The sequence below is a fragment of the Geotrypetes seraphini genome, chromosome 4, assembly GCF_902459505.1.
Source record: "Geotrypetes seraphini chromosome 4, aGeoSer1.1, whole genome shotgun sequence".
NCBI classification, from domain to species: domain Eukaryota; kingdom Metazoa; phylum Chordata; class Amphibia; order Gymnophiona; family Dermophiidae; genus Geotrypetes; species Geotrypetes seraphini.
Genome location: NC_047087.1, coordinates 260,724,008 through 260,747,286, shown reverse-complemented (window position 1 = coordinate 260,747,286; position 23,279 = coordinate 260,724,008). Strand labels below are relative to the sequence as shown.

Sequence of the window (23,279 nt, the reverse complement as noted above, 5' to 3'; positions counted from 1 at the left end):
TCCCAAACCCACGAGATCTGGTGTAAAGAGCTTCCTTAACAACTTTTTCTGTTCTGCCTCACAACCCTGTGGGCTGTGCTGCTTCTCTCCAGTTGTTCTCTCGACAAGCGAGATAGTAGGAGCCTGACTGTTCTGCTCTTGTTCATTTTTATTTTTATCGTGTTTTTATAATCTGGTCAGAGGCTTTGCAGTGCTAAGGAGGAACTCAGTTTCCTAGGGCAGCTCTGACTCAGGGGAGAGATCTGTAGCTAGCTGGCAGCCTGTGTCTATTACAGGGCACCTGGCTAGCCAGCCTGCATGGACAGTTTTGAGGCTTGGGACCGGTCCCTTAAAGCCCAACTCACTTGAGGTTTTGGCCACAGAGAGCTTCAGCGCAGGCTGAGTGGCCCCGTAGTGGTCTGGGGACCTGGATCAGGTGCCGTTTGTGTTTTTGCCTCCCATAGAAGAGCGTAGTCTAGTGGGGGATCTGTGGTTGGTTCACCCATGTGATCTGATTGGCAGCCTGAAGAAATGGGCATCTGGACCTATTTGAGCCTGTCTGGGGCAGAAGTCTCCTCAGTTTGCTGTAGTTCCAGCTAAGCAGTTTCCAGCACCAGCATGGCATAGTGAGTACTGGCTATTGCAGCCTATGGAGAAAATTGGAGGGGGGGGGGGGGTTGGTCTCTGAAATCAGGATTTTAGGGTCCCTCTGGTTAGATTATAAAATATAAAAATTATAAAAATGCACACATAGATGATGTTAGAGGAAAACCAATGAAGAGGCTAGCTACATTAAGCCTGAACTAGAATGAAATATTATGTTCAGGTGTAGCTACTGAGGTTCATACTCCATTATTACTATATAAATATATATATAAAAATGTTCTAATCAAGTTCAGTGATTGCAAGTTGGAATCAATACGTTTCTTCTAAACATTTTGAAGGGATTTTGGATATAATTGATACTTTTAAAGAGGATAAAAATGTTCTTATGTTGAAGCTTTTGATATATATTTATGATCAACTAGAAATTGTGCATTTTTTTATTTGGTTCCAGTTTTATGGAATAGTTTACCTTTGCAGTTGAGAAAAGAAGAGTCTTTAATAAATTTTAAGACATCTAAAGGCCTATTTTCAATTGGCCTTTTTACAATGACTGGACTGGAATTCGTGTTTCAATCTATATCACATTGTACTATATTATAACTTTATATATTATAGAAGTATGTTATTTTGTATAGTGTGATTTTCTGGAGGGAGGGGTTTCTTTCCTATTCTTAATGGAGTTCCTTTCTTAATGGAGAATTCACCAACTGCTCTATGTCTATGTCTATGTCTTTATCACACATGGATTACTGCAACATGCTGCTAGCTGGACTATCTGCAATGAACCTACAAAGATTGTAAAATATACAAAATGCAGCAGTTCGCCTTTTGAAGAACCTGTCTATTCGCGACCCCATCTCTACAGCTCTGGCTGCGGTACACTGGCTACCTATCTGGAAACGTTGCATCTTTAAAGCTCTTACATAAGAACATAAGAAGTTGCCCCCGCTGAGTCAGACCAGAGGTCCATCCTGCCCAGCGGTCCGCTCCCGCGGCGGCCCATCAGGCCTAGTGCCTGAACAGTGATCCTTGATTAATTTACCTCTAATCCCATCCCTATAATATACCTCTACTCTTATCTGTACCCTTCAATCCCTTTGTCTTCCAAGTACCTATCCAAAGCTTCTTTGAACCCCTGTAGCGTGCTCCTGTTTATCACATCCTCCGGTAGCGCGTTCCATGTATCCACCACCCTCTGTGTGAAAAAGAACTTCCTAGCATTTGTTCTAAACTTCTCCCCTTTCAGTTTCTCTGAGTGCCCCCTTGTACTTGTTGATCCCCTTAATTTGAAAAATCTGTCCCTGTCTATTTTTTCTTTGCCCTTCATGATCTTGAAGGTTTCTATCATGTCTCCTCTAAGTCTCCGCTTTTCCAGGGAGAAAAGCCCTAGCCTTTTCAGTCTGTCAGTATATGAGAGGTCCTCCATACCCTTTATTAGCTTAGTTGCTCTTCTTTGAACTCTCTCAAGTACCTCCATGTCCTTCTTGAGGTACGGCGACCAGAATTGAACACAGTACTCCAGGTGCGGGCGCACCATAGCACGATACAGTGGCAGGATGACTTCCTTCTTTCTGGTCGTGATACCCTTCTTAATGATACCCAACATTTTGTTTGCTTTCCTTGAGGCTGTTGCACACTGTGCCGACGCCTTCAATGTTGTGTCTACCATCACTCCCAGGTCTCTTTCAAGGTCGCTCACCCCTAGCGCTGATCCCCCCCCATTTTGTAAGTGAACATCGGGTTTTTTTTCCCTATATGTACGATTTTGCACTTCCCTATGTTGAAACTCATTTGCCATTTTTTGGCCCATTCTTCCAGTGTTGTCAGATCTTTTTGGAGATCTTCGCAGTCCTCCATGTTATTTACCTTGTGATATAGTTTGGTGTCATCCGCAAATTTAATAACCTCACATTTTGTTCCTGCCTCCAGGTCGTTAATGAATATGTTGAAAAGTAGCGGTCCCAGCACCGACCCCTGTGGAACTCCGCTCGTGACCCATTGCCAGTCTGAATAATGGCCCTTTACTCCAACCCTCTGTTTCCTGTCCGCCAACCAGTTTTTGATCCATCGGTGGACCTCCCCTTGCACCCCGTGGTTCCATAGCTTCCTTAGTAGTCTTTCATGTGGCACCTTGTCGAAAGCTTTTTGGAAGTCAAGGTAAATGATATCTATGGATTCCCCTTTATCCACCTGGCTGGTTACCCCCTCAAAGAAGTATAATAAGTTCGTGAGGCATGACCTGCCCTTGCAGAAGCCATGCTGGCTCGACTTTAGCTGCCCATAGTTGTCGATGTGTTCCCAGATGCTGTCTTTAATCAGTGCTTCCATCATCTTTCCCGGGACCGAGGTCAAGCTCACCGGCCTGTAGTTTCCTGGGTCTCCCCTTGAGCCTTTCTTGAAGATGGGCGTGACATTTGCTATTTTCCAGTCTTCCGGAATCTCTCCAGTTTTTAAGGATAGGTTGCATATTTGTCGAAGTGGTTCAGCTATTTCATTCCTTAGTTCCTTGAGTACCCTTGGGTGAATGCCATCCGGACCTGGCGATTTGTCGCTCTTACACTAGCTTTCAAATTCTTTGACAAAATGGTCCCATCCTGTATGGCAAAAAATCTAACAGTCTACACTCTTAACCGATCCCTATGATCACAAGCAGAGAGAAGATTGTCCACCCCACTGACATGAACTCTCCTTCTGGAAAGTGCCCGCAAACACTTCTATTCACACTTCCACCCAAATTATGGAACGCAATCCTACCAACCATCATATCACTAACAGGCCTACTAAACTTTAGGAAAGCGATAAAAACCCACCTTTTTACCTGACTCTCTTGAGCACACTCCTAACCTCTATTTTCTACCCCAGCAAATTTATTCTGCCTTACTGAATGTGCCCTCCACTTGACTTATAGGTGAAACTAAGCCCCTAGTCGCATACTCGGTGCTAAACTATGCAAGATCTTATCTCCCTACTACACGTACCTTCACAAAGAATGCATAAAATTGTCCTATACTTTGAATGTATTGTATTTCTAGCTGCTATACTTATAGGGCCTATCGTTTACCATGCTACTGTGCTCAGCCCCCAAATCATGTATTCATTTCTATATGCAGTTCATAATTATTATCCCTCTGTTGCTGTCCATACAGTTCATAAGAATTTTCCCTCTGTTTCTGTTCTCCCCTTAATCTGCTCGGTGCTGAGTGGCATCCTTACTAGATCCTGCAAATAATTTGCGGGAGCCAGTAAGGATGCCGCTCAGCACTGAGCAGCAGCACCAAATCGCGCTCCTGCTCATGCCGCTCAGTAGCTGAAGAAACTCATGGCAGCCGGTTAGCAGCAGGGCAGGAACTCGGAAAGTTTGCTCCTGCCCACTGCACCTCCACCAGGGATCGGCAGATGAGATATGAGGCTAAGGCTGGGAGGGGGCAGAGTGCAGAGTCTGGGAGGGAGGGAGGGTGCAAAGCCTGACAGGGGAAGGAGGGAAGGAAGAGTGCTGGGTGCAGAGCCTGATGGGAGGGAGAGAGGGAAGGAAGGGTGCTGAGTCTGATAGAGGAGGGAGGGAAGAATGAAAGGGGCTGGGTGCAATGCCTGACAGGGAAGGGAGGGAAGGGCTGGGTGCAGTGTCTGGCAGGAAGGGAGCTGGGTGAAGAGCCTGACAGGGGGGGAGGGAAGGGGGCTGGGTGCAGAGTTTGACAGAGAGGGGGCTGGGTGCAGAGCCTGACAGGGTAGGGCACTTGAATATTAAGCCACCCGACATATAGTCGAGTCAACCATTTTTCCTCCTTTTTGGGAGGAAAAAGGGGGTCTTGACTTATATTCAGATCAACTTATATTCGAGTATATACAGTATGTGAATTTGCATCATTGTTCCCATCATTAGCCATGCTTCTGAGCTCAGTGCCCAAAACATGTACATAGGAATTTCTACTACAGCTCTTCATCCTTTTAATCTGTTATTCTATACATCTGCGGTATGTGAAATTGTAACCTTGTTGCTAAACCTTCTACTGTGTATGTAAACTTGTAACCCATTCTGGGCTCTAATGGGAGGACGGGCTAGAAATCTGACTAAATAAATAAATACATTTGATTATTTTGTTAACCGCTTTGATCCTATTTGGCAAATTAAGCGGTGTATATAAAGATTTTTAATAAACATAAACAAACCTATCAGCTTGTGCAAAGACCTGGAGGATTTTTCAGAACTGGTGCTCTCACAGGGTGCAGAGTCCATACATGCTCCAGTTTCAGTAGAGGTCTTAAATAAGGGTCTTGCAGTTGTTCTCTTAAGGTGTAGATTGCAGGGCTTTCCTGCTTTAGGGCTGGTAAGGACAGAAGGTCCTTGGTGGCTCATCCAGACATGGCCAGATTCTTGAAGGGAGTGTTATAGCTGCACCCCTCCCTTCCCCCCCCCCCACCTCCCCAATTTGACAGCTCTTCCCTGAGTAGAATCTCAATCTAATCATGCGGGCTCTCTGCAGAGCACCGTACGAACCTTTGGAGAAGGCAACCCTAATGGATCTTATGATCAAAGCAGCCTTTTTAGTGGCAATTACCTCAGCAAGAAGGGTCTTGGAGCTGCAGGTGTTTTCCTGCAGAGAATCATTTCTCCAAATCTCAGAAGCTTGGGTTTTGTTGTGTACAGTGCCTTCTTTTTTTGTTGTCAAAAGTAGTTTTGAGTTTTCATGTCAACCAGAAGGTATGGCTTCTGGCATTCAGCCTTACAGGGTCATTGAAATGTGACAGAAGATTGAAACTTCTGGATATAAGGAGAGTGCTTCTATGATATCTAGAGGTGATGAATGACTTTTGACTTTCAGATCATCTGTCTGTCTTAACAAACAAGATCTGATGGAGAAGGCCGGCTTCTAAGGTATCCATTTCCGATGCGATTCACATGACCATTTCATCAGCTTATACTGCCAGTGGGAAACAGTCTCCTATTTCACTAAGAGCACATTCCACTAGAACTGTGGCTTTTTCTTGGGTGGAGTCGAGCAGTTCCACCTGAAGAAATTTGTATGGTGGCTAAGTAGGTCATCCTTCATAAGATTCTATAAGGTGGATGTAACGGCACATAGGGATGCCCTATTTGGATCCTCAGTATTGTCAGCAGGCCTCTCTGCTCCACCCTGAATACATTGGACTGCTTTTGTGTGTCCCAAGTGTTCAAGACTGATGGGCCTCTTGCTCTAGAATGATAGATTAGGTTCTTACCTTGATGATCTTCATTCTAGTAGAGAGGCAAATCAATCTTGAAGCCCGCCCTGTCATACGTTCAGTTTAGCCTGTTTTTTGCCTCCGACAAGTATGTATTGCCAGATGTCTGAGTTCTTTATATCTATCAAGTAGGTACTAGAAAGGAGATCTCTCTTCAGGAAAAATATGGGAGTCCCAAGTTCCAAAACTGTTGGTGCAGGTTGTGTTCAGATAAGTGGCTGGTTGGTTCCACCTTGTTTTATTTACTATATTAAATTGTTGTATTTTTGGATTCATTAAATGGTATCTCAAGCAGAACAGTCCAGTTTATGGGGAAGTCTCTCCGACTCCCTCCCTAGTTTACCTTTTTTCTTACAGGGCTAGCTATCTGCTTTGGTATGAACTGGAGAGAAGAAGCACAGCCCACAGCGTTGGGAGGTGGAGCAGATAAAGTTGTTAAGGAGGCTCTTTACACCAGATCTTGTGGGTTTGGGAACCGAACCCAAGTGTTCAAGACTGATGTGCCTCTCTACTAGAATGAAGATTATCAAGGTAAGAACCTAATCTATCAATGTATCCTGTAGATTTATATGTAGGAAGGAAGTAGGTTGTTTTTTTAAATCTTTTACTGCTGCCAACACTTCTTTTGCTGTTTACTTTGTCTCTCTTGTTTTGACTTCCTTGCTGGTTTCCTTCTCAGAGTAACACCAATGATCATGCAGCTATGTCGGTAAGTAGATACAAACTGGGGGAATAAGCATGCACACTGAAAAACTGAACTGCCAGCAGGCTTATTGTTTGTCTTTGTTCATCAGAAACTTGATTGAATGATTATAGATTGTGCTAAGGAATTCATGTGTGCTGCAACTAGGTCCAGGTCATCATATATGTTTATTTTACTTTGATATTTTTGCATTATAATTTCTCTAGAAAACCAGATAAAGAAGGTGGCTTAGAACCGCTACATTCATGGTTGACAGGCACACAGCACCAGTATGGAACAGCTCTTCCAGAGCTCAAAGCTACACAGTGCAAAGCTTGAAAATCCATGTAAAGCACCTCGTTATTATGGAAATTCAATATTGCAACTTTTTGTTTAACCTCACAAGCTGTGTTATTCATGGAAAGATAACACAAGCTTTGAACTGACATTATCTTTCCTTCCTAGGAGCATCATGCTGTTAACACACAATATAAAGCTCCCAGGGAGTCTCTTAACGGGGACTTTGGCTGATTATTTTTAAATTTCCCATATAGTAACATAGTAAATGACGGCAGATAAAGACCCGAATGGTCCATCCAAAATGTGTATTTTCTGTGCAATATATATTTTAATGGTATGCAATATAATCATATTCTTTTTTCATTTTTTGAAGCATAAAGTAAATCATTAGATGATGGTTATAAGTAAAATTAAAGCATTTACTGCAAGTAAGATGTTGTAAGACTTTTATAACATCTACTTGCTGTCTTAGCCAGTCCCATTCATAAAATCACCAGGGACCAGCAACATGCTGCTTCATCTATGAAAGCACACTTTCCCTTTATGGTGAGCCTTCTCAGAGACTGCCAAGACTTCAGGCATAGGCTCAAAGTGCTCCAAGAAGAGAAGAGTAGACACCGGACATCTGATAGAAGGAAGGCCTGAGCAGTAGTGGATTTTGAACCAAATCTGAATTCACAGGCAGAGGGAAAGTCCAGGAATTAGGAAGACTATTTATTTATTTATTTTTTATTTATTTATTCAATTTTCTATACCGTTCTCCCAGGGGAGCTCAGAACGGTTTACATGCCTTTATTCAGGTACTCAAGCATTTTTCCCTGTCTGTCCCGGTGGGCTCACAATCTATTGTAAACCACATAGAACTTCACAGTCCTGCGGTATATAAACTGTTATTATTATTATTATCTAATGTACCTGGGGCAATGGGGGGATTAAGTGACTTGCCCAGTGTCACAAGGAGCAGCGTGGGTTTGAACCCACAACCTCAGGGTCCTGAGGCTGTAGCTTTAACCACTGCGCCAAACTGTTATTGGAGATTAGCATGGTTAAATAGCAAGAATCAACAAATGAATACCAAGAATCAACAAATGAATCACCCAGAGATTCACAGGCAACTTCCTTTTGGACAAAATAAGAAAAGATTCTTTCTGATTTTTACATATCTAAATACTGACACTGTTAACAAATTCTGAGAAAAACATTTTAAAAATCCAATCCAACAAATATGCCTTCTTGTTCAATACTATTGCACTTTCTCTCTCATAAGAACATAAGAATTGCCACTGCTGGTCAGACTTGTGGTCCTTCGTGCCCAGCAGTCCGCTCACGTGGCGGCCCTTAGTTCAAAGACCAGTGCCCTAACTGAGACTAGCCTTACCTGCAGGAACTTTGTCTAACTTTGTCTTGAATCCCTGGAGGGTGTTTTCCCCTATAACAGCCTCCGGAAGAGCGTTCCAGTTTTTTACCACAAGATCACCACCACTCAGTGGGGGTGATCTGGTCATCAATGTCTTGCTGTAAGAAAGAAGATATCAAACTCAGCCCTCACTGGCACAGGCAGCTAGTACTGAAAAAGTAATGCAGGCCAAATATGAGCGAAATATAGCAAACAGAATCTACCTATTGTGTTTTGTGTCAGCTGTGATCTGCCCAGGTGTTTCTTTATTGCTCCTGCTAATAGAGAGTCCAAAACTTCATATAATTAGGTCATGAACTGTAGTTAACAAATGTTTACAGTCTAAAGATGAATGCAAAATTACAGATAATCTCTAATGGTACAAAACATCCTTGTGTTAGACTTTCAATAAATACCGTATTTTTCGCTTCACCTTTCAGCACCGCTCACTACCCCCCCCCCCCCCATACAATTACAAAACACCCCCCTGTGCCGCAGCTGCACTACCTTTTTTTTAAACAACCCCCCTCCACCGCCACCACTGTCATCGTCGCCATACCTTTTTCCAAGCCTGGTGGTCCAGCTTATGGCTCTGTATTATTTCCCGGCAGCAGGCACACAAGTCAGGAGCGCAGCGGTCAGGGCCAAGCTTTACATGATCCCACTTGGGCCCGCACTGCTTTCCAAATGGCTGGCTTCAGTTCTCGCCATAATACTTGCAGCTGACATAGTCTGATCTTCCTTTCCAGTTCCTCTTTCAGGGGAGGGGGAATGGGACAGCAACCACTGGGGGATTAAGAAGGGGTCATGCCTTAATCCCTCCCATGGTCAGATGCTTAATTAGAGCAACATTTTATAACCTGGACGTGACTGAAGCAGGTCTTGTTGAAAACATTCTCCTTTTCAGACATAGGCATTTCTTTTCTTTCAAAAATCCCTGCTGGATGTCCTACTTATGGGTCCTCCCTAGCCCCACCCAAAACACGCCCACAACACTCCTCCTTGCTATGTGGATGAACTGTAGTGTGAAAAGTCCAAATTCTAGCTTTCCAAAATCAGGATTTGGATGTTTTTAGCAGATGGACATTATTAAAAGTATTTTAAGATGTCCAATGAGCACCTTAGTCGTCTTTTCTGAGTTCTCATATGCTCTCCTGAGTTCCCTTTGGTGCTGAACTGTTATATAACCAATGATAACAAGTATGCACACATTTGGGAAAGCTTTACTGTTTTGTAAAAGATTTTATTCTCTGTATGCTTTTCAAAATGCATTATATAGTAGCAGTTTCACTGATCTATGCAATGTATTCTACACTTTCCATTTGGAAGAACAATCATAGAAATATTCAAAAAGTAAATCAGAATAAGAAACTAAAAGCTTTTGTGGGTGTAAGACTTCACATCTGTTCACTCAATACTTGGTGGAAGCCTCTTTTGCAGCAATAACCTTCAGAAATCATTTAAAATAAATGGCTATAAACTTAGCACCATATGATGGCACAGTTTTTGCCTTTTCTTCTCAGCGTAACTCAGGCTCTTTCAAATTGTCTAGAAATGGTCCAAGGACTGCAATAAGGGCTCTGTGGCCCCCCACCCCTGCATACCTCTTGAAATGTTCACCGGTGCGAGCAGCATCTTCTACCTGCTGCTTGTTCCAGCCTTGGTACCCTTCTGATGTCATGTCCTGGTCCCACGACCAGAAGTGACATCAGAAGGGAGCCAAGGCCGGCAAAGCAGCAGGTAGAAGATGTTGCTTGCGCTAGTAAAATTTTAAAGAGGTATGTGGTCAGGAGGAGAGGTGCCAGCACCCCCTGCGAAGACTGCGCCCAGGGTAGTCCATCATCCTACCTCCCCTTACTATGCCACTAGCAGTAACATTGACTGCAAGATTCCTAAATTCTGACAGAGGGTCAAAGCAGCAGCAAGATAGGTTGGAACATTCTAAAACACCTAGGCATAAGGCAAAGTAATACATAGAGAGTTAGGTTTGGGTCAAATATTTGTGGAAAGTTACACATATTTGGGATGTATGAATTATTATCCCATTGTTACCATAGACAAGTTTGCTCAGGAGAATCTGATGGCAACTACCAGACTCGAAAGCTGTGGTAGTGATTACTATGCGGCATATGCGATGAGCCCCATTCAGTTCCTATCGGTTTTGTCACATTTGTTGCACCAGGAATTGCTACTGCAGCTTTGTAAAAGCAGCCTTTGGTGCTTCTAGACTGAAAATAAAATTGGAATGCAACATAAAAGGTTGTTCTGTACTATTACCCTGTCACAAAAGAGCTACTATTAATCGGACCCAAACACAACTTTTAGAAGAAAAGGACTGTAAGATACATGGTTCCATTATTATGACCACCTGCTAATATCCAGAATAATCGTGTCTGTCAGCATGAACGGCAGCCAGATGCCATGGGAGAGACTCAATAAGATGTTGGATGGTTGTTAGAGGTACCTGGAGCCATGCAGACTGCAGGGTGTCCAACATTTGCTAATGGGTAAGTGGTGTGGATCCAGCTTTCAAACATGTCGATCAAGGTGGTCACAAATGTGCTCGATTGGGTTAAGATCTGGGGAATTCAGAGGCCATGAAAGTAGCTAGAAGTCTTGGTTGTGCTCTGTGAAACACCCGCAAACAATTTTGGTGGCATGACATGCCACATTGTCCTGTTGAAAGATCCCATCAGCCATAGTGAAGACAGTCAACATGTATGTGTGTACTTGATCAGGAAGGATGGAGAGATGCCCTTATTGGTTGAGAGTGCCTTCTAGAGGTATCAAGGGACCCAGACCATATCAAGAAAACATTCCCCAGACCATAATGCTGCCACTGCCAGCTTGAGTACATCCAACAATTGTTACTGGTTGTTTTTTCATGGCGGTTTCATGCCTGACACACCAATGTCTATCCATTTGATGGAGCTCAAAATGTGACTCATCAGAGAAGGCAACTCTTTGCCTGTCGGTGCAAGTCCAATGTCGGTACTCCTGTGCAAATTGCAGCCATTTTTTGCGATGAACCCTTGTAGATCATGGGTGCAGTCAACTGCCATCTGCTCTGGAGCCCCATTCGTAACAGGGTTTGCTGCAGAGTCATTTTGGACACACATTTGAAAGCCCCCTGGTTCATTTGGATGGTGGATTGCTCCATGGTCTGCACAAACTTGCATAGTCGATGTTCACCTCTCACATCGATTGCTGATGCTGTATCACAGTTACCGTGTTAGATTGTTGAAAAGGTTCCATTTGTCCATTCACGGCAACTAGTAAACAGTTCATAAACTCTGCTGATTTTAAATGTTGTCGCCTTTGGCCCAGCAGCCGATAATCATGCTTTTTTCCCCATAACAGCCACGCTTGCTGACATCCCCCTTATATACCCACAAAGTCTGCGTGTGACATGTGCATTTGTTCATTGCTGTTTGCCCTGACATCAGAGGTATACATTGGTCAAAATAATGTGACTGAACTGTGTATGAAATCAATAAATACAGTGGCCTGAAAACCCTGAAAGCATTAGAAAAGTGTAAAATAGCATCAATATTGGTATAATGACCCCAAGTTGCTTACTAATTAGAATAATAATTTGGAATTTTAGCCCTCCATCCTGCTAATGAACAAGGTAGCATACAGGATTATTAGTATTTAAATTTTGGATACAAATATGAGCACAATACATTTTCATTTTAATTGATACGTGTAACAGAGTTGGTATTCAGTGGAAGTTAACTGGGCTGAAGCAGTTCCTGCCTGGTTAGCTCCCTCTGATCAGCTCCTCACATGATATTAACTGGATAGCGTCAATGAATATTGTATGTGGCTGCCATGGCACTCTCTGGTTGGTACCTTGATAGAGTAGAGGTGGAACCAGAAGTTATCAAGGCACTGCTAATATTCAGTTTTGATGCCCAGGCAACTATCTAGACAAGTAGGACTGCATCCGTAAAAATCCTATCTTGCCCAGATAGCTGTCTGGATACCAGCAGTGAATATCAGCAATAGTAGGATAACTTCCAAGAGAAGGCAAAGAACTGAATATTCAGTGCAAATACCTCTATGGGCCAGCACTGAATAGCTGGGTCTAATTCAGCCCACATTGGCTAGTGTTTAAAAAACACTGCCTGCTATAGGCTGAATATTGCCCAGAATTTTGGAATTTTTTTTTTTTCAATTGCCAGTGATTTTAGAAAGACTTGTACAAATACATGAACAAAACTTTATTTGCCTTCATGGGGGGGGGGGTGAGGGGTGTAGTGTTGGCTCATTGTTCAAGTGATTGGCAGTAAAAGCTTTATTTCACAGCTTGCAGTGAGAAACTATTGGGTGAAGGATGGCTCTGCTCCACAAGCTGAATTCAAAGGCTGTCAATCAAGAGCCCACATAGGCAACTTTGAGAATGGGTTTTCTAACTGATTTCATCAAATGTCGCCTCATGCTGTCTTTGATTGGCACAGCCTGGTAGGGAGGAATGGATGAATCTGTCACTGACTGGTTAATTGTGTTGCTGGTCTCAGCCTGACATCAGGTCTTTGACTCTTTAAGTGATTCAATACAAAACAAATTAGCAGATTGTAGTCATATTTCTCATTCTGTATGCTTTGACTTTGTTGAATGCAGTCCATAAATCATATTGACTGACACTAGTGAATGATGAAAGCTTCTTTTTAGACAACTTGTATGGATCTAGAAAGCAGTACCGTGAAGGTGCCATGGAAGGATGCATATGGTTGACCCTTTGTGAATTTCCTGGGAGCCAAATGTCTCACACTGCAATTGTTCTTAAGGGAAGAAAAGCTTTTGGATTCGACAGAAAGGGTTTAATATGTCAGCAAATTCTCTTTTGCAAGCTCCTTTGAAATATAAGAAGTTTGTCTAAGGGTTTTCTTTTTATGCAAACTTGTATTTCAGCAATATATGAAAAGTGGGTAAACAGTAGATGCCTTTAACATTTGTGGCAGGTGTTTTTGCTTATTGACTCCCAGTTTCTTGATCTCTAATTTGTTGGAGGAAAAGACTATTTTAGTATAAATTTGCAATTAGGTTGTATTAAGATGAGAACAGAGGGAAGAGTAATTATAGTGCAATTCATGTATAAGTATGCCTGCATATTTTTAATTTCAGTTTTGAAAATAGTTGAATTGTTAGTTCCCTAGGCTATAGAATTTATATTATTCTTGGTTGATTATACTTGCTTAAAAAGGAATATATGACCTCTAGAAAAGAATACATCACTCTGATAAGATTTATGCAAGAATTAAAGATCCTAAAATTTAATACACACAGCATAAGCATAGACTAAAAATATGAGAGAGGGTTTTCTTTTAAGTTATTTAAAACTTTTATAATCTTGCCATTTTATTTGTTGTTTTCTAACAAGATGCCAGAAATTAATTGAATGAAGAGACTGGGCTATATTCAATAGAAAATCTTCTTAGTAGGTGCAAAGTGGGGGAAAAGCTATTTTGAATAGGGGCAAAATGTTAAAATATACCAGCTTTACTTGAGCAAGCATTCCAAATTGAGTTTCAAAACATTTCATAAATGTATTGTAATTGGCAGATGTAGGCTGAAATGTTTAAATAGCATTTGCTGCCTGTGAAACTTGGAGGCATTACTAGATGCTTAAAAGACTCATGTCCAGATGCATAATGCTCTGTCACCACGGTAAAAAGTACCGTGGTGGGAGCAATTTTTATTTTTACTGGCGATGCTCAGCACAATAGCATGCAAATTATATACATGCTATTCGTATGGGTAAAAGGGGGAGGAACTGTGTCTGGTGTTTGCTCAGAAGAGCAATTGCTAGGCACAGCTCCTCCCTCCTATCAGGCTGCTCTCCCTTCCCAGATCAACTCAGCTGCAGGACTCCCCAAAGCCGCCACCGGCTTCGGGGCTTCCTTTGCCAGCTCAGCCACAGCTGCAGCTGAGGTACGGGAAATGGGGGTTTGGGGGTGTCCCATTATCAGTGGGGGACATCCGGCCCTATGGCAGGAGGGTGTGGACTTCCCTCCTGCTGAACTAAAAAAAATAGATACAGAGGTGTGGGGGTGTCAGGGGTCCCAGCCCACTAGACCAGGGGAGCTTGGAGGGGAGCTTGGCAAGAGGGGGGAATCCCAGCATGGAGGGGTGTCACAGAAGGGTGGTCTATTGGCAGCTGGGGGGGATCAGAGGCACAAAGGGAGAGAGGGAGGGATTGGGGTCTTTTTTTAATGGAGGGGGGATCTGAACTGTCAAACCGTACTTTCCTGTCGGTGCCTGAGCCAATTAGCACTCAGGCACTGACAGGAAAGTAAGGCTATGACAGCTCAGACCCTGCTGTTAAAATTTCCACAGGAAACAACGTGTTTCCCTGCTGTGAATTACATGGAGTGCTTATTAGAATACTAATTAGCTCCTTATAATACATTAGCATAGGATTCTCGATGGCTGCTACAACAATTGGTTCAGCCACAGAGAACCCTTTTGTACATGAGGAAGATGTTTTTTCTGCCAGTAAGACTGTTTTAAGGAGTCTTATTAGCATGGTAAACCTTTTGTGCATCGGGGCCTCAGAGCATAGACCATAAGAGTAAATTTTAGAAAGGCATTTTTGCACACACATGACAGTACATGCATGTGAAATGCCATTTATAAAGTTACCCTCCCCTAGGGAAACTTGTATGCAACTCTAGTGTAGGCAAGTTCAGAGGCAGGTTTTGGGCGATGTGCAGGTGGAATCACAGTTTGTGTGCTTGATGGACCATCATTTACATCTGCACATGATCCGGTATGATTGTCTATGGCTTAGCTGTGATTTCTGCAGTTTATCAGGGCAATTTTATAAAGACACAAAGGCAAGCATATGTAGATGCCCACTGGCCTTTCAACCTAGATGACCTACTATGAAATTACAGGTATGAAAAAGAATTGGATAAAACATACAGTCCAGTAAAGTATGGTAAAAGTTACTTCTATTCAAACAAGCCCTACGTGACCACATTTTTGCTTGTGCTTGTATCGGGTACATAAACAGTTATCCTGTAGCCTTATTCATTCTCCAAGTAGTAAATTGTTACCCACTGAGTGAAAAGATACCAAAAATGGGGTTACAAATGACAGGCTATAAAAGTTTGGAGGGACAACTTTCTTTTCTGAAAGTTTTTTTTTTTTTTTTTAATAGGGTCAGTAGACTAGAACTATAATATGCAATTTTATTCACAACTTTAATGCTAAAGTGTGTGTGGGGGGAGGGGGGTGATTTCTGAGATTAATTACTTTAATCTCACTTTTTAAAGAAATACATAGTCTATACCTGACATTGAAATTTTGTAGGATTATGGAGTTCATATCCCTCTCCGTGTCTTGTGCTATAAATAAGTCACATTCTTCTGCAATGTGTTTAGTGGTCCTGAATGCTAGGGTCTTGTATCTGAACTAGAAAGTTGCTTGCAGAAAACTGTCAATTATATTTTCCCTCCACTTCCTTCATAGGGAGCTGCTCCTGCCCCCCTCAGTTTGTTTTCTGCAAGACAGCAAGCCTCGCCCCTTACCAGCCACTAAAAAAGCACAATGTCACCAGGCCAGGGGGTCGAGCTTACCCAGATAAGGGGCATACTGTTGGCCTTTTAGTTGGTCTGATCTTAGATTGGCGCAGATCACTGGGTGCTAGATGTAATCCGGGAGGCGTATAAAATCAAGTTTTGTGCCCCCTATAATACTGCTCTATAACTTTGGCTGGCCGGCCAGAGAGAGTCCTCAAAGATCGGGCTATGGTAAAAAGCTGCTGGCTCTTTGAGCCATAGGGCTGGTCCCAAATGCAGACTTGGGCTCGGGCAAATACTCCATGTACTAAATCAAGCCAAAGAGAGGCTCAGATGACTTCTGACCGATTTTAGATCTCAAGTCGATCAATGCGGCTCTAAAGGTACCACACTTCCATATGGAGACCATTCGGTTGGTCATAGCAGCAGTGGCGTCGGGGACATTTCTTGCCTCACTTGATCTGATGGAGGCCTAGCTTTACAATTCCATTTTCTAGCCCACAGCAGGTACTTGCTGCTCTTCTGAGTGCAATGTCAAGACCCTCATCACTTCTTGCCTAGACTACTGCAACCTGCTTCTCACTGACATTCCGCTAAAATAGCTCTCTCCTCTTCAATTAGTTCAGAATTCTGCTGCACACATCATATTCCATCATCGCTATGCCCACATTACCCTTTTCCTCAAGTCACTTCATTGGCTCCACATATTGTTTTCACATACAGTTCAGACTCCTCTTACTGACCTATTTATTTATTTTTAGTATTTATATACCACTTGTAGCCTAAGTTGTTTTACATTCAGGTACGCATTTCCTCCTATCTGTCCCAGTGGGCTCACACTCTATCTAATGTACCTGGGGCAATGGGGGATTAAGTGACTCGCCTAGGGTCACAAGAAGCAATGTGAGATTTGAATCCGCAACCTCAGGGTGTTGAGGCTGTATCTCTAACCACTATGCCACACATTCCCTACACTGTATTTGCTCCACAGCTCCTCAGTATCTCTCCTCTCTTCCCACACTCCCCCTCTCCTTTCCAGGCACTCTGCTTATCGGATAAGTCTCTCTTATCTGTACCCTTCTCCTCTACAGCCAACTCCAGACTCCATCCCTTCTAACTTGCTACACCATATGCCTAGAACAAGCTGCATGACTCAGTACATCTTTTGATAGCTCTCTTGTGCGGGGACTGTCTCTTCTGTGTTTTGTTGTACAGCGCTGCATATATCTAGTAGCACTATAGAAATGATTAGTAGTAGTAGTGGTGGTAGTAGTAGTAATAGAACCTTGATTTCCAGATGGATTAAAATGAGCATTTCCTCCACATAGGTGGGCTGTGGTAAACATGGACCTAACACGGTCCGTGTTTCGAAGAAACACTCCTTCCTCAGGGGTCCTAAAAGAGTATCATATACTGGGGAACCTTAGGGATAAAAACTGGAAACAGCGATTATGAACAACTAGGCAGGGTCGGAAAGCTCCTTTGCGGTGCCTTGAGTGGATCTTGTCCTCTTATACCTTTGTTCAACCTCGATAGCTGTCCTTTGAAACTCATTATAGTCAAACTCTCTCCTTATCCAAAATTCTTGCCATGATATCTAAGCATGGGAAAACTAACCCTATCATAAAATGCACTTACGAATCTCTCAAATTCTTCGATTCCACATTGGAAACACCTAACCCCAAATCTTACCTAACCATTCTGAATGGGAAATAAATGAACTTATTGCAAGCTTACCCATTTTCTTTTTGGTGCCATTCTGAACAGTGTATTTTGTGGTAAGCCCACCTGTAGAGGGATTTTCTCCCATTTGGGGAAGCACGCAAGGCATATCCTAGTGACATGTGCCAGTCCCTGCCATTCTCCAAGGGATGGCCAAGCTACAATATATATGTTCATATAATGTAAACTACTCTCAATTGACTACACAGTCATTAGTCGCGGTATAGAAGCTTTCAATAAACAATATTTGCTTCACCATCCCCACATTAACTTTTTGACTTCCACAACTACTTCATTTCCATAATCTCCTCTTTCTATACTCTCCTTTTTCCTAGCCCCTCCCCCCCCATTATCATATTTGAGAACCTATAAAACATCCTCCACCATCACTCTTTATTGGTCTCAATCATCCGCTCCTCATCACCTGTCTACCATGCTAATCTCCCTCTCTTTCTCTCTCAAAACAGTTATTTCTCCTAATTATTCTGACTCTCTCACCCCTTCTCTCTCTCTATCACACCTCTGGTCCTTCCCCTATCCATCACCACCTTTTTCTTTCTCATTTCCCCTCTTCATTAACTTTGGTTTTGTCACCTGCCCTTCTCCTTTACTACCTGTAGCTCACTCTCACATAATGCTGTATTGCCACCTTTGCTCCACTTGGTACTATCTCTAGCTGTCTTCACCTTCCCCATCATTTCCTTTCATACAAACTTTTTTCTCTTCTCTTTCCCAGCTCATTTGCACTCCATTACATTTTCATGATCTCTTTTGTGCTCCATTCCTAATTTTCCCACACATGCACCCCTTTCCTTGGTTTTCTCTTGCATTGTCTCAGAAAGCTCAAATGTGCACCTCTGATTTCAAGGGGATAGAGGTGTGGAAACTTTGTTCACCTTAATTTGTAATACTTTCTCCTCTAGCATTTGCCATGTGTCATGTTTTCTTTGATATTCACTCCCTTTTGTACTATCCCCACCCTTATTATCTCTCTTAACATTAATTCTTTGCAAGGACATGAGTCTATACTCTAGGGGGCTCATAATCGAAAGAGAAAAATGTCCAAAAACCGGCCTAAGTCAGCACTTGGACGAACATTTCTCAAAAACGTCCAAGCACCAATAATAAAACTGGGTTTTGGACGTATTTCTAAACGACCTAGGCCTTCATAGTGATGCTCAATGTCCAAAGCTAAACGGGGCGTTTTGGGAGGTGTGTCGAGGGCGGGAGTTGGGCGGGACGTGGGCCGGCTTAGACTTAGTCGTACAGCATGTATAACCGAAAGTTTAACAACAGAGCCTAGACGGAACCCACCTAAACTCACCAGATAAACACTGCAAACACATAACACAGACCCCCCACACACTACCCCAGTGATCACCAACCCCCCCCCACCCCCATAAAACTGTTATTCACAACTTTAAATTTCAGCCTCCAGACCATCATCAAGCCCAGAGGCAGCTTAAGTCCTCTTGGGGGTGGGTTAAGGACCCATAGAGAGGAGGACCCATGCCCATTAGGCCCTGTAATCACTGCATTGATACTGAAACATGTGCACTGCCCTATACACCCCCACAACCCATTTTTACTGGCATATAAGTGGCTCCTGCAGCCATAAGGGCTATTTGGGTGGTAAATAAGTTGGTCTAGGGGATTCTGGAGGTGGTTTGGGGGGCTCACCGTCGCCTATAAAGGGAGCTGTAGTGAGGAGAAGCCATGGCACTCTTTTTGTGAAGTTCACAGCAGTGCCCTGTAAGGTACCTCACTATTTAGGTGGCATGTCTGGGTATGCAGTCCATCACTTTGCAGACCCCTCCCACGTCCAAAAGGGCTTGTTCTAGGCGTTTTGGACTTGGACGGAAAGTTGGACAGAAATGTGGTATAAAGATAGACGATTTAGTGGCTTGGATGATCAGATCGGCAGGACGTATAATTAGACCAGTGGTTCCCAAACCTGTCCTGGAGGAACACCAGGCCAATTGGGTTTTCAGGCTAGCCCTAATGAATATGCATGAAGCAAATTTGCATGCCTATCACTTCCATCATATGCAAATCTCTCTCATGCATATTCATTAGGGCTAGCCTGAAAACCCGATTGGCCTGGTGTTCCTCCAGGACAGGGTTGGGAATCACTGAATTAGACAATTTTCGAAAGTCAAAAAAAGTTGGATGTATCTTTCGAAAATGTGTCTTAGGCTCTTTTTAACTTTGGACGACTTGTGAGATGGATGTAAACGGACTTAGACTCCCTTTCGATTATGCCCCTCTAAGTGAATTACCTCTGGTCGCGAGCTTTTTGTAGAAGGATATTAATCACATCTTATCCCAGGACAAGCAGGCAGCATATTCCCACACATGGGTGACGTCACCAACGGAGCCCTGCAGCGGACAGCCTCGAAAGCAAACTTGCTTGAAGATCTCGAGCTTTCGAGTGCTGCATCGCGCATGCGCGCGTGCCTTCCCGCCCGAACTAGGGGGCACATCTCATGTGAGGATCCTCAGTTCAACGTTTTCCGCGGAGCTGAGAAGACTTGTCGACTTAGTTCCCGTAGTGTTGTGCCTTCTCTTCACCGCGGCTGACTAGTTTTTATTTCTTTTCGGTCGCTGTGTTTTTGTTTTGTTTCTGATTTGTTAAAAAAAAAAAGGTTTACGTTTCTTTTTTGTATTTTCTTGAGTCGGGTTGGGAGATTGAGGCCTAGGCCTCTCTCCCTCGTTCTCGACACGGACTTTGTCCTTTCTATGTCCCGGCCTGTTACCGGGTTTAAAAGGTGTTATCAGTGCGGCAGGACTATCTCCATAACCGACCCCCATAGCCGGTGTATGCTCTGCTTGGGGACGACCCATCGTCCGGAAGATTGTCTTCGCTGCCTCACTCTTCAACCTCGTGCCTTTAAGCGCCGCTGCGACAAGTTCTTCGAGCTTTTCCCTCGAATGGAGCCCGATAAAGCGGTGGCCTCGGCCGAGGCATCTGTGAAACCCTCCACTTCGGGGCAAGCCTCGAGTACGAAGACCTCGACTTCGCCTCCTCTGCAGGCCTCGGCCTCGAAGACCTCCGGGTCCTCGGCCTCGAAGGCCTCCTCGGTGTCCTCGAAGCCTGGATTGGGGGGTAAGTCTCCTGCTTCCTTTTCAGGTGCCATTCCTAAGAAGCCAATGGAGTCTAGTACCTCGCAACCTGGGGCTCCAGGTTCGGCTCCGTCTTCTAGACCGTCCTCCAAGCGTGCTTCCAAATCGAGGGAATACTCTCCTCCGAGGTCGCCCTCATTGGAACGCACGAGACCTCCTGTGACTCCGAGTCCTTTGGTCTCTGTACCCATGTTCGAGGACATGCTCAAGTCAATTTTGACGACGCAAATTTCCTCAATTGTGGCTCAGTTGGTCCCGACCTCGGCCTTGCCTTCACAAGTCCAGCCTGAGCAGCAGTCTCTGCCTCGTCGGCGGTCTCCTCGTCGCAGGTCTCGGTCTCGGGTCTCTTCATCGGACTCTTCACCTGACCGAGCTTCTAAGAGGTCTTTGCCTCGATCGAAGCACCGATCCAAGTCTTCGAAAATCTCTTCCTCGAGGAGCTTGAGGCCTTCGGATCTCCCTTCGAAGCATGTGCCTCGCTCTCAGAGTACTGTTGCCTCCTCTGTTTCATCGAGGCATTCCAGGTCGAGGACTCCACCTTCGAGACTTTTGCCTCGGGATCTGTCTCCTCTTACAAAACCTCGCACTCCGCGCACTTCTCCGTCTCGGAGTCTTAAGCGGAAACATTCCACCACTCCGCCTCTGACTGGTAGTGCAGCATCCTCCATCACCTTGCGCCTCGATTCGTAGCCAGTTTCATAGTATTCACGCGAGGCTTCTCCATCATTTTCAGTGGCGCCTCGTTCTCATTCTGCCTCCCCTCAGGAAGCCTCTACGTCGAAGTCTTCTTCCTTTGCCAAGTTTGTTTTCGATATGGGCCAGGCTCTTAACATCGACTTGCATTCTGATTCTAAGTACACGCCTGAATATTTGGCGGATATGGAGCTTTCCCATCCTCCAAAGGAGACTTTGCGTTTGCCCATGACACCGGTGCTGAAGCAGACTTTCCTGCGGAATATGGAGACTCCTTATTCTGTGACAGCGATCCCGTCTAAGTTGGAGTCTCGGTATCGCACTGTGCCTTGCAAAGGTTTCGAGAAATCACAACTTACTCATCAGTCTTTAGTGGTGGAATCATCCCTGAAGAAGGCTCATCCTTCTAAGGTGTCTGCAACAGTCCCTCCGGGGCGTGAAGGTCGCACTATGGATAAGTTTGGGCGAAGACTTTATCAAAATTCGATGATGACTAACCAAATTTTAAATTACAACTATGTCTTCACTTCTTATTTTAATTACTTTTTGAAGCAGTTGTCATCCTTTTGCCCAGACTGGCCCAGAGAATGCGTTTCTGAATACAAACAAATTCTTCAATCTCTTTCTCAATTGCGTCTCTTCATGTTGCAGGCATCTTATGATGCATTTGAGCTTTCTTCTAGGGTCTCGGCGTTTGCAGTGGCCATGCGCCGTCTCGCATGGCTCAGAATAGTAGACATGGATCCCAACTTACAGGATCGTTTAGCGAACCTGCCGTGCCAAGGTTCTGAGCTTTTTGATGACTCGATCGAGGCAGCTACTAAACGGCTCTCCGAGCATGAACGCTCCTTTGCCTCTCTTCTTCGCCCTAAACCGAAACCTTCTGCGACTAGAGCTTACAAGCCTCCAGCTCGTCGCTACCCTATGAAGTCAACGCAAGCTTTCTCCAGGCCTCCGCCTAGACGGCCCCAGCAACAATGTCCTCAGAAGTCCCAGGCGCCTGCTCCAACCAAACCCGCTCCATCTTTTTGACGGTCTAGTGGTGAGCATTCCAACCTCCTTGCATCCAAACTCCTCCCTACCCATCGGAGGTCGCCTTTCCCTTTTTACATCTGTCTGGGAAACCATTACATCGGACCTCTGGGTTCACACAGTCATCCGCGAGGGATACTCTCTACGCCTGCTTCAGGTGCCTCCAGATCACCCTCCAAGAGAGTGTCTTTCCAGTTTTTCGCAACTCCCCTTCTTCTTCAGGAAGCTCAGGCACTTCTTCGCCTTCGAGCGGTGGAGGAGATTCCTCCTTCCGAACACAATCTGGGGTTTTACTCCAGATACTTCCTGGTTCCAAAGAAGACGGGGGATTTGCGACCCATTCTGGATCTCCGAGCTCTCAACAAATTTCTAGTCAAAGAGAAATTTTGCATGCTCTCCCAGTCTTATACTCCCTCATGGATCAGGGAGATTGGATGTGCTCACTGGACCTCAAGGAGGCTTATACTCACATTCCTGTCCATCCGAATTTTCGCAAATTTCTCCGGTTCAAGGTGGGGAACCTTCATCTTCAATACAGGGTTCTTCTGTTTGGCTTGGCGACCTCTCCCAGGGTCTTCACCAAGTGTGTAGTCGTGGTGGCTGCAGCCCTCCGTGCTCGGGGTCTTCAGGTTTTACCTTACCTCGACGATTGGCTTATCAAAGCCCCTTCTCTTCCAGGGGTTACTCAAGCGACCCTTCAGACTATATCTTTTCTTCAAAGTCTGGGGTTCCATATCAACTTTCCAAAATCTCAGTTGGTTCCAACTCAATCGATCCAATTTATTGGCGCCGTGTTGGACTCTGTTCACATGAGAGCTTTCCTTCCTTCCAATCGTCAAGAAACTCTCTTACGCCTTTGTCATCACATAGCTTCCCTGTCGACTCTCACGGCTCAACGAATGATGATCCTCCTCGGGCATATGGTGTCTACGGTTCATGTGACTCCCTTTGCAAGACTCCACCTTCGCATTCCTCAATGGACCCTGGCGTCTCAGTG

General features: G+C 44.3%; 1 protein-coding gene across 6 annotated transcripts in view; it reads left to right on the top strand.

Annotated features, from left to right (window-relative positions):
• The window catches only part of EXOC6 (exocyst complex component 6), a 254,284-nt gene that overhangs the window by 166,631 nt on the left and 64,374 nt on the right, over nt 1-23,279 (top strand). For 5 of the 6 annotated variants that reach the window (XM_033941888.1, XM_033941883.1, XM_033941887.1 and 2 more), the window contains one exon: nt 6,485-6,514. The exons of the other annotated variant lie outside the window; for it this stretch is intronic. In XM_033941888.1, the coding sequence (XP_033797779.1) occupies nt 6,485-6,514 (30 nt within the window). The remainder of the gene's footprint in view (nt 1-6,484; nt 6,515-23,279) is intronic. 6 annotated transcript variants of the gene reach the window in all.